The sequence below is a fragment of the Barbus barbus genome (assembly GCF_936440315.1).
Source record: "Barbus barbus genome assembly, chromosome: 42".
NCBI classification, from domain to species: domain Eukaryota; kingdom Metazoa; phylum Chordata; class Actinopteri; order Cypriniformes; family Cyprinidae; genus Barbus; species Barbus barbus.
In genome coordinates, this window is record NC_136720.1 from 5,016,056 (window position 1) to 5,030,998 (window position 14,943).

The 14,943-nt window shown below is 42.5% G+C and overlaps 1 protein-coding gene across 1 annotated transcript; it reads left to right on the top strand.

Annotated features, from left to right (window-relative positions):
* Nucleotides 1–1,492: 1,492 nt before the first annotated feature.
* Nucleotides 1,493–14,703, top strand: LOC306861154 (uncharacterized protein). The gene is made up of 3 exons (XM_079403263.1): nt 1,493–1,557; nt 4,403–4,642; nt 12,512–14,703. The coding sequence occupies exons 2-3, from the start codon at nt 4,471–4,473 to the stop codon at nt 13,489–13,491; spliced, it is 1,152 nt and encodes a 383-aa protein (XP_079259389.1). The 5' UTR covers nt 1,493–1,557; nt 4,403–4,470; the 3' UTR covers nt 13,492–14,703.
* Nucleotides 14,704–14,943: the final 240 nt, after the last annotated feature.

Consider the following 14,943-nt stretch of genomic DNA (forward strand, 5'->3'; position numbering starts at 1 on the left):
TGTGTAAACGTCTGTAGTAATGAATGGAAACTGCAACAAATACAGTCCCCTCCACAAATATTGGCACCCTTGGTAAATATGAGCAAAGGCGGCTGTGAAAATTAATCTGCATTGTTTATCCTTTTGATCTTTCATTCAAAATATTCACAAAATTCTAACCTACAATTGAAAGTGGGGAGAAAATCTCATGATGAAATAAATGTTTTTCTCCAATGCATGTTGGCCACAATTATTGGCACCTCTAGAAATTCTTATGAGTAAAATATCTCTAAAGGATATTCCTATTCATATTTACATTTTTTAGCACACCAGGGTGACTGGGAGCATGAAATTGTCCATCCATGACTTCCTGTTCCACAGGATTAGAAATATGAGGAACACAAAGGCCAAATTCCCTTAATCATCCATCACAAGGAGTAAAACCAAAGAATATATTTCTGATGTGCAGAACAAGATTGTTGAGCGTCACAAAATAGAAAGTGGCTGTAAGAAAAGAGCTAAAGCATTGAAAATCCCCATTTCCACCATCAGGGCAATAATTAAGAGGTTCCAATCAACTAAAGATGTTACAAATCTGCCTGGTAGAGGACGTGTCCATGCACGGTGAGGAGGAGAGTTTGAGTGGCTAAAGACTCTCCAAGGACCACAGCTGGAGAATTGCAGAGATTAGTTGAGTCTTGGAGTCAGAAAATTCCTTCTGCATGAAAACTCAGAGCCGTTATCTTGGGAAAAGCACGTTGCAATAATTGGGTGCCAATAATTGTGGCCAACATGAACTAGAAAAAGCATTTATTTCACAATGAAATCGCCACCCCCCACTTTCAATTGTTTTACTTCAATGATAGGTTAGAATTTTGTGTTTTTTTTTTTTTTTATGAAAGATCAAAAGGATAAATAATGCAGATTCATTTTCACAGCCGCCTTTGCTCATATTAGTGGAGGGCGCTGTATATATTTGTGTTCTCATGTGAACCAAGAGCAAAAGAAAAAAAAAAATCCATGAAACTTGTTTCAATGACTTTCCAAAAGAGGGGAATGAATGGAAGATATATACACACACACACATATATATACCCTGCTAAAAAACAAACAAAAAAACACTAGAAGCCCAATAGAAACCAACACAGAAATTCCAATGGTTTCCATTAAAATACCATTATAAACCATTAGCTTTATCCAGTAAAACCATTACAAAATTCATTTTCATAGTGTGTATTGGGCATTTTTCCAATAGGATTTAACATCCCACCAATAGAATCCATCACATACCAGTAGACCCCATTATAGTTTCCATTAAAACCAATACAATTCCCATCATAACCATTAAATCCATTACATTTTCTATTGTGTTTTGGGCAGGGTTCTATTGTTTTTTCAGCACACACACACACACATATATATATATATATATATATATACATTTACGATGTGAAAACGCGTTATAATAGGCATATAATAGACCTTATTGTGTGAACGGGACTTTTATTTTGGTGTGGTGTTGTGACGTCACAAAGCTGCGCCGCGCTCCTGTATTTGTTGTGATTCGGCTGAAGAAAGGTTTGTGGTTTTTAACTGTTTTCCTTGCTACGTAAAATAAATATAACGTGGTAATACTTTATTTAGCGTTATTTTTTTAGAGTAAATCCTCATTAATAACAGAAAATGTGCGTCTCATTTCGCTCATTATAATGCTTCAAACCACGACTCTGTAGCGTTCCAGGCAAGTCACGCCAAACAGATTTCTTTCTTGATCTTTTTTTTATCTATTTCTTGCATCAGTAGGGGCTGCTATGGTTGTTTGGCGGGCTGTGGGAGTACATGGATCTAGTTCACGGGTAGAACACAGCATTAGTGCATCATTCAAGCACTGAGAGAATCCGAATCATCTGAACAGAAACACTCGTGATTCGAATCAGCGCGCGCGATAAACGACAAGAACGAACACTGTGACACTTTACAATACCCCACATGAAAAATACTCTAATTTATAGTAAATACTGTAGTGTTTTTGAACCATACTATAGTCAATTGTATTATATATTATAATATTTACAACACTTTGTTAATGAATGCTACTGTAGTATGAACTGATACTGTAGCATACTTTAGTTTTTACTACAGTAAACTGTAGTGTATTGTAGTATAATATACTCTATAGTTGTAGAAAACGTAGTACAGTAAGTAATTTGTTTATTATTACTATAATTGTTATATTACCACAAAAAATGAAATCAAGTACTTTACTATAGGTTCAAAACCACTATAGTATTTACTATAAATTACTACAGTATTTTTTTTCATGTGGAAATATGCATTAATTCATGCTTAACTAATGCACAGATAATCACTCATGAAAAATGTAACCGTATAATAATGACTACTACATCAGCAACTATATGAATCACAGATTAGGTAATAAATAAATTAGCTCTGTCAATAATAATCTTATATTAGCTAATGAGTAAAGTCATATGTTAATTAGCGGTACCACAGTGGTCAAAGCTATATACATCAACTTCCAGTTGTCTGCTTTAATTTATCATTAGCTGATTTGCAAAGGTATTATGATTGGACTTTTTGAGGCACAGGACTATTAACTAATTAAGTAATATGTCATCAGTGTTTCCCACAGGATTTTGTGAGACGGCAGGTGACGCATGTTAATTTGCATATTTATGATGTCATTGCACCAAGTTTGTGTTCAGACTAGTTTTGGCTCTTCAGATCTGTTTTACTCTATGAACGGTCACATACTTTAATACAACTGAATGCCCAATAAAGCTGTTCACATCATATTTTCTCTTGTCGTATATAAAACAAGTATAAATAGTAAACACGACCCATTAATACTACGTTAACCAGGAGTCACTCTCACTATACTCCTTAAATCCTGATTTATAATCGCGACATCATCTGATAAAAATCAATATCTAACTTGCACTAAAAAGCGACTATATGCGGTGATTACTACTATATTACTGTTTTGTCTCATTCAGCGCACTCCCTGCGTCTGAGTAACAGAGTATGCGCTTATTAACAGATGAATTATATGCATATTTAAAAGTCCAAACAGTAAGCGACAGGTGCTTGGAAACGCTGTTTTGTAAATGATTTATTGATGATTTTGCTACACTACGGCCAACTGAACTGAACTGAACCGCTTGCTGCACAGAACAGACGCTGGGAGAGACCTCACGCTAATTTTTTTTTTTTTTTCAAAAAAGTTGCTAGGTTTGTCAGTATGTACTCGTTATGGAAAAAAAAGCTGCCAAAAGTTGCTAAATATTGTGATAAAGTCGCACTCGTGTGTTTGAGACACGGGAGCTGATGGCAGCGGGCGGTGGGTATTTGTGGCGGTCATGTGGATATTGTGGCGGCCCGCCGCAAATAAATCAACGAGTGGGAAACACTGTGTCATTGTGGTAAAGGATTTTGAATTGGTTAGTCATGTGCCTCAAAAAGGAGGTAAAGTCATAACATGATATCTTTGCAAATCATTAGCTAAAGATTAAAGCAGACAACTATAAGTTGAATACTTCACCCCAAAATTAAAATTTTGTCATTAAACACTTACCCCCATGTTGTTCCAAATCCGTAAAAGCTTTGTTCGTCTTCAGAACACAATTTCAGATATTTTGGATGAAAACCGGGAGGCTTGTGACTGTCCCATTGACTGCCAAGTAAATTACACTGACAAGGTCCAGGTAAGTGTGAAAAACATCGTCAGAATAATCCATCTGCCATCAGTGCTTCAACCGTAACGTTATGAAGCGACGAGAATACTTTTTGTATGGAAATAAAACAAAAACAACAACTTTATTCAACAATTCGGCACCGTAACGTCACTGTAGCACCGTTTTGGCGAGTATCGCTCACAAGCCACAAGGTCTTAATCTAAAACATCTTAAATTGTGTTCTGAAGACGAACGAAGCGTTTACCGGTTAGGAACGACATGGGGGTAAGTGATTAATGGCAAGTTTCATTTTGGGGTGGAGTAACCCTTTAATACATTGATACGTTTAACTAATAACAGTTTATTGATTACTTAATCTATGAATCATATAGAATGTTAATTTGTTGTTGATGCAGTAATTATTAATAAGTGGTTCAGTTCTGCATGAATTGATGCATATTAGTGTCACCGTATTGTAAAGTGTTACCACAAACACAAACTGTGTAATGACGACTTTTACAAACCAGCTGCAAATAGTTTCATGAAAGTGGAATCTATTTAATATAAAACTTTTTTTTACCTACATATTTTAATCAGGTCATTTAAGTCCATTAACTATCACTCTGACTGACCAGTGCACTGACTAATGAACTAGGGATCTGATTGAGAGGCACACAGATTTATTTTAGTGAATAATTTACTTTGTTAATTATTTTCTTCTTAAACAGGACAAAGTGTCCACATGCACAAAAAAAACTGCTGTAGCAACTGAGATCGACGTGACACTATTATAAAGATGGTGTTTATTAAAGAGGAGAATGAAGACATGAAGATTGAAGAAACATTGAGGGTCAAACATGAAGATACTGAGGAACAAACACAGATGGCGTTTATTAAAGAGGAGAGTGAAGAGATGAAGACTGAAGAAGCATTCAGAGTCAAACATGAAGATACTGAGGAACAAACAGGTTGGTTTCATTCGCAAAGCTGAACTCACTCATTTGATCCTTAAAAAATGTCCTGCTCTACAGAAATGAATGATTTTTGAAGAGGGTCATATGAGGCTGATTACGAGCAGCAGCATTTTGAATTAGCTGTTAGCAATTAAGGGCTTTGTTAGGTAGGCCATATAACAAGGAGTTACAATAGTCCAGGCACGAAGAGAGCATGAATAACAGTTTCAGCATCTTTGAAATTTAGTGATTGTCGTAAACAGACAATAATGCGAAGTTGGTAAAAACAGGACTTGACACAGCTGGTTTATATGGGGTTCAAAGCATAGTGCAGAATCAAATAGTACATCAAGATTATGTACAGTAGGGGAAGGAAGTTGTCCATATTAAGTAAGTTAAGTTTCAAAAATCTTACTTCCGGGTTCGTACAAGTTTCGGAGAGTTTTTTCGGTCGTGGCTCTTCATGACGTAAAGGTTGGAACTCCTTTTATGGGCATTTCTCCCGGAAGAACATGCCTGTGCACGCATCGACCAGAGCGAGACTAACTTCATTTGGCAGCACTGAGGGAAAGATAACCTTGTTCAGCTTCCCAAAGAACTCAGCGTTACGTAAACAGTCTATGCAGTTTGTTTTTCTGGGGCAGCAACGGAGTTTCTCAAGTGTGTTAAAAATGTTTTATAAACAAGGCCCAGTTCGATACTGGATTTGCACATCGTTTGATACTGAAAGATGGAGTAGTCCCAGCTATACGATCCCGGTCATGATTCGGAACTGCAGACGGTAAGTCTGTGTTTTGTTGGCAATCGGCGCAAGTGCTCGTCACTCTTTAACTCCGCCCACGGTGTGCCTCCAGGAGCTCAGCTTTTTTCGGAGAGAATCATAAAGCTGTATTTTCTTTTATAAATATGATAAAACTAAAGACTTTTTGGAGACATGAAGGATGCAATACTAATCTATGAACTCAAGATTAAAATGAGATTGGGTGAAACTGTGTGTATGTCCCTTTTAAGATCATGTAGGCAAGATGTTAAAGAAGTAGAAGGAAAAAACAGAGTTGGGCTGTGCAAAAAAGTAAATTTGCATATCCCCCGCATAACTGGAAATTTACACCATGGCACTTGATGCTCAGGGTCCATATTTATCAAGCCTCTAAGAATGACTATCAAGAACACCGCTAAGAATTGACTTAAGTGAAAAAAAAATTATTGGCTCAAAGCTGCGCTTAAAAGTTAGTTATCTCAGTTGTAATTTCAGCGAAGTGTAGGACTAAATCTTTAGTGTCAGTCTTGGCAGGGGTGCAAACTTGTCACCTTGCGGCAAAATTTACCGTTTTCGCCTTGAAATAGGTCATTCACGTGAATCGTGTAGATCTGTAAAAATAAAAATAAATAATTGGGCGGGTCATTGTCGTATCTGTCGTATGAGTCATCTGTTCCCTGTCGATACTTCACTCGTACTGTGTCGCTAGACGCTATGGGAAAAACTCCTTTTTCTCCGAAACTCCTTTTTCTCCGAGGACTGAAGACTTTTTCAATCACGCAGTGTGACTGCACGGCCATTGGTTCGTGCAGTAATAAAAACCAATGGCTCATCAGCGGCGCTGCACGAGCCTATGGCGGCGGGGTCATCGGGCTATATAAGCGGGCACTTCGCCATAGGAAAACAGATAAATTCTCCTGCAGCGACGACGATCATCCCTTCGCTGACACTCAAGACTAGAAGACACTCGCCATAGAAACGCCTCGCTGTGGATAGAAGCTGCCTTTTCCTCTGCGCCCTCTCGCTGCTCTGCCTGCTCTTCGAGCTGCTCCAGTGACCTGTGCAGATGCCAGCCTCGTCCCCTGCGGCCATCCGGTGAGTCTAAAATCAAATTTCTCTGAAAGAGCAAAATTTCAAGCGACGTTGTTGCAAATGTCGCACTGCGAGTGTGGCTCGCGCAGGGAATTCTGCACGATGCAGAAGGGCAGTGAGCGCTTCTCCTCTGTGGGCAACGCCCACACAGACTGCGTGTTCACTGAGACAGAATGCTCACTCGAGTACGAGTCTCGCTCTTCTCCACTCGCTGGCCTTCTAGCAAGGCAGCTCCGCTCTTCCGTTTCTCCTCTCTCAGCAAGCTCGGAGAATGAAACTATAGAGCCACGGGGCTAAGTAACCGGTTTTGAGTGATCCCACGCCGGCTCAAGAGCCCGCGTGCTCACTATTACCGTGACGCTCTGATCCGCCGGTGTTTTTACACGTGAGAATCACCGCCCCTCGTTACATGAGCGGCTATATCCTCTTGGGTGGACCGGAGTAGAAAGCTATATTTGACAGCTTTGCGTGTGCGTGTGAGTCGCTAAAGCTGCTCCCTCACAAACAGACTGCTTTCGTTGAAAGCCGCCCCTGATTCGCTCGCTATAAGGTGCCACCGCCTTTCCCGCTTTCATGTTCCTCTCCTCCCAGACACCTCAGAGGAAGGAACACTTAACTCGCGGAGCGATCAGGCTTGAGTGATTGCACGCCGGTTTATCTCGTGTGCTCACTTTAATCTGCCGGAGTGTGTTAAACACGCGAGGATCAGCGCTCCTCATCGCACTGAGTGGCACAATCCTTTTATACAGATCTTACAATACTGCGCTGGTTGGCCCCGCCTTCCCCGCTCTCACTCTCTGGAAACTGAGAGATCGCTGAGCGGGCATGCTCGAGTGATTTTTTTTTTTTTTTGCACGCTGGTATAGCCCCGTGTGTTTCACTCTGCACACAGCGCTTTGATCTGCCGGTGTGTTTGCACTAAGGATTAGCGCCTCTCGCAGCTCTTTGATCTGCTAGCGCTATTTTCAGTATTAAGCTGTCCTTGCTGCGCTCGCGGTTATCCTACTTCAACGAAGTTAGCCCCGCCTCCTCTGCACTCGTGATTCTCCTTTCCCAGTTACCTCGGAGAAGAAATATCAAATCGCGGGATTGAGCGTTCAGGCTTGAGTGAATTTACGCTGGCCAAAGCCCCGTGTTTCACTCTCCATACAGCTTTGATCTGACAGCGTGACAGTCTGTGTCTTGCCCTGCCTCCCTTCGTCCGATGGGATGCGCGTATCAGTTTTTGATCTGCCAGGGTGTTCACACACAAAGATCATCAGCACCCCTCTTCTAATGAGTGGTTTGATCTTTTTAGGCAGATCGATAGAAAGGGCTGTCATTATGATTATCTCTGTCAGGTTCAGACTCTAGACACTAGCTCGGCGTGTCGACGGCAATGTGTTTGTGTACATACTGTTGTGAACTGGGCCCATTCATATAGCGCCCACACAGCCGATCACTGCTATAGTGAGGAAAAATAAAACACAAACATTTTCAAAAGAGTAAATTTCTCTTAACAGGTGTGTCGAGTCCCCACACGGCGACTCACCACCCAAATGAATTCCAACATCCTTGCCACATGGGCCGAGGCCTGACGGGCCATCCCCGGAGTGTCTCGTTGGGTTCTGGGGATTATAGAATGAGGTCATTCACTTAGATTCGCTCAGAGACCCCTGCGGTTCAGCGTCCTGCGAGCTGAGGTGAAAAATTTGCTGGAAAAAAGGGGGCTGTAGAAACAGCTCCTCCAGCTCAGAGCGAGTCAGGCTTCTACAGCCGTTATTTCCTCGTCCCCAAAAGGGTGGCGGCCTCCGGCACATCCTCGATCTCAGACATCTGAACCGCGCCCTCATGAGACGGCCATTCAGAATGACTACACTGAAGCAGATCCTCTCACAAATTCGCTAGATCTGAAAGACGCTTACTTTCACATCCAGATACCCCCCCCGTCACAGACGATTCTTGAGATTCGCCTTCGAGGGAGTGGCTTATCAATACATGGATCCTGCACTTTGGGCTGGCTCTAGCTCCCTGCACTTTTACGAAGTGCATAGATGCAGCTCTCTCCCCTCTGAAACAGATGGGAATGAATCTGTGTCCTGAATTACCTCGACGACTGGCTCATTTTAGCGCAGTCAGAGCAGAGCTGGTAGCCCACAGGTCCCTCCTCCTCAGTCACTTGGACCTGGGACTCAGGATCAATTTGGCCAGGAGCTCCCTGTCCCCCAGCCAACAAACTCGTTCCTGGGGACAGTTTTCGACTCCGCCCGCATGACGGTGAAAGTCGCGCCAGATCGCATTCTGGCCATACGGCAGCTCGCGGCTTCCTTCACTCAAATCGTTTCAAAGTATGCTGGGCCTTGTGGCCTCTGCATCGCCAGTTCTTCGGTTGGGCCTTCTCAAGATGAGACCCCTTCAGTACTGGCTGAAACCTCTAATTCCGCCTCATGCGTGGCGTCATGGACACATTCGCGTAAGGGTGAACCAGGCCTGCGTGTCAGCCCTGGCCCCTGGAAGAACCTGCGATGGTTCGAACAAGGCGTGGCAATGGGTTTGATTTACAGAAGGAAGGTTGTTACAACAGACGCCTCCAACACAGGTTGGGGGGCTCTGTGCAATGGCAAACGTACTAGTCCGCTCGGACAACATGACGGTGGTGTCATACATAAATCGCCAGGGCGGGCTCACCTCGAAACGCTTTTTCGAGATGGCAGAGCGCCCCTTAGTATGGGCACATCTCAACCTGCGTTCACTGAGTGCAGCTCATGTGCCCGGCGTTCTGAACCAAGGAGCAGACATGCCCTCAGAGGAGTGGATGCTCCACCTGTAGACTATTCACAAAGTCTGGTAGATCTTTGACAGGGCAGAGGTCAAACTTTTCGCCTCCAAAGACAACTCTCACTGCCAGATTTATTTTTCGAAGAGCGAGGACGCGTTGGCCCACGAATGGCCCAACCTCCTTCTATACGCTTTTTCCCTGATTGCTCTGATTCCTCAAGTAATCAGGCGAATCAGGGAATGCAAGCACAAAGTGCTTCTAGTGGCCCCACTCTGGAAGAACCAGCTTTGGATCCCGGAGTTATCTCAGCTGCTAATAGCGGCTCCTCTCTCAGGCGAACAGAACGATATAGCATCCCCAGCCTGAGCTGTGGGACCTGCATCTATGGGCACTCGATGGGACTCAATAGATCTCCCCGAGAATGTCCTGAATACCATTGAACAGGCTAGAGCTCCGTCCACGAGACGCCTCTACCCCTCTAAATGGTCGGTTTTCTCCACCTGGTGTCAAGCCCGCGGTGAGGACCCGACAACGTGACATATCAGTGATATTGTCATATCTACAAGAGCTGTTGGATAAGGGCCGCGCCCCTTCCACGCTCAGTCTACGTGGCAGCTATAGCAGCCTCTCACGCTCCTATAGCCGGACAGTCGGTGGGCCGGAACAACCTGGTTGTCCGTTCCTGAGGGGATCTAGGAGGCTCCATCCGCCCCGACCCCTCACAGTCCCTGCATGGGACCTGCCCACGGTCCTGAGAGCCCTTAAGGGCCCTCCTTTTGAGCCACTACAATCTGCAAGCTTAAAAACACTGTCGCTCAAGACCGCTCTGCTACTAGCGCTAGCATCGGTGAAGCGAGTAGGTGACTTGCAGGCTCTCTCCGTAAACCCTGCTTGTCTTGAGTTTGGGCCTAACGACTCTAAGGTCGTCCTAAATCCAAAACACGGCTATGTCCCTAAGGCGCTCTACACTCCGTTTAGAGCCCAGGTTATTACGCTCTCTGCGCTCCCCTCTTCTGAGGAGGACCAAGAGTTCAACCTTCTCTGCCCGGTCAGGGCATTGAGAATGTACATCGAGCGTTCCGTGCCCTTTAGGCAGACGGAACAACTCTTTGTCTGCTTTGGAGGCCGCACCAAGGGGTCTCCGGTCACAAAGCACAGAATATCTCGATGGTTAGTTGACGCTATCTGACTAGCATACTCTTCCCTGGGCCTCCAGAGCCCCATTGGAGTGAGAGCCCATTCCACTAGAGGCGTGGCCTCTTCTTGGGCGTGGTCTAGTGGTGTGTCTATGGCAGACATTTGTGCGGCGGCAGGCTGGGCCTCGCCGTCCACATTTGCCAGGTTCTATAACTTGGATGTCCCAACCTTACAGGCTCGGGTTCTCTTTGCTTAAATGGCACACGCTTGTCTTAAGCGGTCCCCTCAGGCATTGCCTGATTCTCCAAGAACACTCTTGGCACCCTTCCTGGTGCTGAGGCTGTACTTATGACTGTTAAAATGATTTCTAGGCTGGACAGACCTCTAAGAGCTTGGTCCTCATGCCTCCTGCAGGATTCTTCCTGCTCATAATTGGTCCCTCTGAGCCTTATTGCTCAAGGCCAGTTTATGTTTGTCGTTTCTCTTCATGGCATGGCGGGATTGTATTTGTTCCCCATAGCGTCTAGCGACGCAGTACGAGTGAAGTATCGACAGGGAACGTACTCGGTTCCCTTAGATACGGAACGAGTACTGCGTACTATGCCATGCCATGCAGCTGCACGAATCAGGTCGTCGCTTCAGTCGAATTGGCCTGTTTTCCAATGGCGAAATGCCCGCTTATATAGCCAGATGACCCCGCCCCTTCTGGCGGGCTCTGCCGCCATAGGCTCGTGCAGCGCCGCTGACGAGCCATTGGTTCGTTTTTTATTACTGCACGAACCAATGGCCGTGCAGTCACACTGCGTGATTGAAAAAGTCTTCAGTCCTCGGAGAAAAAGGAGTTTTTCCCATAGCGTCTAGCGACGCAGTACTCGTTCCGTGTCTAAGGGAACCGAGGTTACGTTAGTACGCCAGTTCATCTTCCAACCAAGAAAACGTGAAAAAGATTAACCCAGTAATTTTATTTTAGTAAGCTCTTTTCTGCAAGCTTCTGAAAAAAACGAGCGCGTCTGATTTCGCTCCTTTGTTGATGTGGCAAAGGGATCTCATTATAATATTACTGCCCCTTAATCTGTAAGTTTCCACCCGCTGCGCCTTCAGTTTGATTTTGCAAAGCGACAACGGTGTACCAGTTCTAATGCCATGGTGAAAGATTGAGCAGAACATGCTAACTGCTCTGTATTTGGCTGCACAGAAGAGCACAGAACACTATTAAGAGTCCCAGCCTCAGAGGAGACAACAGAGCAGTGGATTTATTGATTTATTTACTGTATGCTGCTGCCACACATTTAAAATATAATCATGCAATTTATTTCCCAGCTGTTTACATTCACAGACATAACTGAATATTTTTGTAACTCGTGTGTGTTTTTAACATAATCTTGTGTGTGAATGAGAACTTGGCTTACGCGCATGCTGTGACAGCCGCTTTCTGTCTGTGTGCACTCAGAAAACCGTATATCAGAAGTTTAAACTAATATGGTTTAAACCGTATGCTTTCAGCGCGATTAAACATGATCAGAACCAAAACATGTTTTTAGCAGGTACGCACTGAAATGGCACAGCTCTATTCTGGAAAGGGGGCGGGAGCAGCAGCTCATAAACGCACACAAAACTCAAGTACAGAGGGAGGGGTTCTAGCAGACCAATCACAGTGCTTGCGGTCCACGTAGAATTGACGCGCTGTTAGATTTTTGGAGAGGTGCACGTCAGGTAGGGTGAGTCTATGCGCAAGTTATGACGTAGGTTCGACGCAGAAATATACATTGGGCTTGACTCGTGCATTTTTGCTTAAAGGTGAAGACCATACTCTATGTATGTTTTGCAAGGTTCCTCTTACTGTCAAACATATTTTATTGGACTGTCCAGCTTTTAATGTATGTAGAAAACTATTTTATGAAGTCATTTATTATAATTTTGCCAGGAAATGTTTTAGAATTTTTATCACATTAATGTAAAAAATCTTGTGTAATATAACTTGTTTGGTGTGTTTTTTTTAATTATATGTTATTTGTATTTTTAAAATAGTTTTGCCTTGAAAATAGCCTTTGTTGCTGACATGGCATTAAATATATACTATACCGATTGCTTTGAGCCATTAAACTGGGGTTAACTTTTGTTTGTTTTTCCACCTTAGACCTCATGGCAATGAAAGAGGAGAGGGACGGACTGAATGAAATTGAGGAGAAAGATCAGTATGAGAATCTTCCTGATTTCATAATCGGAGAAAAATCTTATTGTTCCTTACAGTCTGGAAATACTTCCACTCAAAGAGCAGGAACTAGGAGTTACTTCACTTGCTTTCATTGTGGAACGACTTTCAATCAACAAGGAAGCCTTAACAGGCACATGAAAATTCACAACAGTTCTCCTCAGTGTGGAGAGAGTTCCAGTCAAATTGGAAACCTTGATGTCCACAGCCTTTTTATCTGCCAACAGTGTGGAAACAGTTTTAATCATAAAGGAAGCCTTGCAAAGCACATGAGAGTTCACACTGGAGAGAGGCCTTACACATGCAATCTGTGTGGAAACAGTTTCACTCGTAAAGGAGGCCTTAAAAGGCACATGACAATTCACACCGGAGAGAAGCCTTACACATGTTATCGGTGTGGACAGAGTTTCAGTGAAAAACGGCACCTTAACGTCCACATGAAAATTCACACCGGAGAGAAGCCTTGCACATGCTATCAGTGTGGAAAGAGTTTCAGTCAAGTTGGAAACCTTAAAACCCACATGAATATTCACACTGGAGAGAAATCTTTCACCTGTAAAAAGTGTGGAAGAAGTTTTAACCGAAAAGCAAGCCTTAATTACCACATTAAAGTTCACAGTGGAAAGAAGCCCTTCATCTGCCATCTGTGTAGAAAGTTTTTCAAGCGAGAGCGAAACCTTAAAGTTCACATGAAAATTCACACCGAAGAGACCATTCACACATGCCCTCAGTGTGGAAAGAGTTTCAGTCAAAAACGAAACCTTGAAGCCCACATGAGAAGAATTCACACTGGAGAGAAGCCTTACACATGCCCTCAGTGTGGAAAGAGTTTCAGTCAAAAACGAAACCTTGAAGCCCACATAAGAAGAATTCACACTGGAGAGAGGATTCAACCGAAAAGTTAACCTTGGGTACCACATGAAGATTTACTCAAGAGGGACTTGTTTAAATGTCATCAGTGTGGAATGAGTTTTACAGACAAGAAAAGCCAAGGAATCATTCAGAAACATCGGAGAGAAGCCTATCATGTGCCTTCACTGTGGAAAGACTTCCAGAAACAAAGCAAATCTCTAGTTTCACATAAGCAGGATGATGGCATACCATCTTCGAAGTATGTTATCAAAACATGAACAACATGAAGATTTGCTTATGGACTCAAATTTAGACTATTTGTGTTTGTCTGAAACGTGGCTAACTAAAACTTTTCCTAGTGCATCTTTAGCAATGCCTGGGTAAGGGTATAATATACCCCTAAGTAAACAAGTTCATCTTGAAGGCTCAAATGCTATTGCTGTTTTAATTACTTTATCTTCTCAAATGTCTTTTACCATTGTTGCAGTTTATAGGCCCCCTTCATCTGAAATTGAGATAAGTAAAGAGTGTATTGTTTTGGGGGATTTTAATCTTAACTGGGCTGATAAAATGACCAAAAAGAAACCGAAGTAAATAACTGAATTACATGATTTTACACAATTGGTTGAGGGCCCTACACGAATTATAGCTACTTCTCGGACCTTACTAGCTCTTATCTTTACTAATAAACCAGACAGAATTACAAAAACTTTTAATCTTTTAACTGGAATATAAGATCACAATTTAATACTTGTTTCTAGGAAGCTGAATAATAATAGATTTGTATATCATAATACTAACCAGAATTATTCATATAGAATACCAAAAAAGGATATGAGTGCTTTTGAAGAAGAGCTTGGACAAATTGATTGGCAATCACTTTTATTTTCTGAAAACCTGGAAACTGCACATAGGATATTTACAGAGGAGCTAAAATATTTAAGGAATAAATATACAAAACTAGTTGGAAAGTAGTCAACTTTCAATAGAAGCTTCAAGAGTCTTTTTGAATTCTTTGATCATTTCTCTTATTGTGTTACCTCATGGTCGCAAGCAGGAAAATCTGCTCTTAGACCTTTATACACTTTGTATAAACGTGTTCTAAAAGTATTCGATAAGAAACCTTACATGCATCATCGTTTGATTATTAATAAGTACTTTTTTTTTTTTACTTTTGACAATTCTGTTTTATAATTGTTGTTTAATGTACAAAATTGTTAACAATCTTGCACCTTCATCCTTGAAGGAATATGTTTTCTCTTGTAATAAAAATATAAGACAAACTAGAGCTTCGTCTAGAGGTGGTTGTGCAGTGAAACGATCTCCGTTTACACTACACAACCGAAAACACATGTCACATGACCATTTATTGACAACCATAGGTCTGTATAGATAGATTCCCTATTATTTAGATGCATCTGTGTGCTTGGAGTGGTCGAATAGGGAATCTACCCATACATATCTATGGGTACAGTAACGAACATGATGTTATTGTTTACACGGTC

Bases quoted from the DNA above. Each gene is read 5' to 3' on its own strand.
- LOC306861154 (XM_079403263.1), top strand. From the start codon at position 4,471: ATGGTGTTTATTAAAGAGGAGAATGAAGACATGAAGATTGAAGAAACA. The intron at 4,643-12,511 runs GTTGGTTTCATT...TTTCCACCTTAG, and splicing joins AGATACTGAGGAACAAACAG to ACCTCATGGCAATGAAAGAG.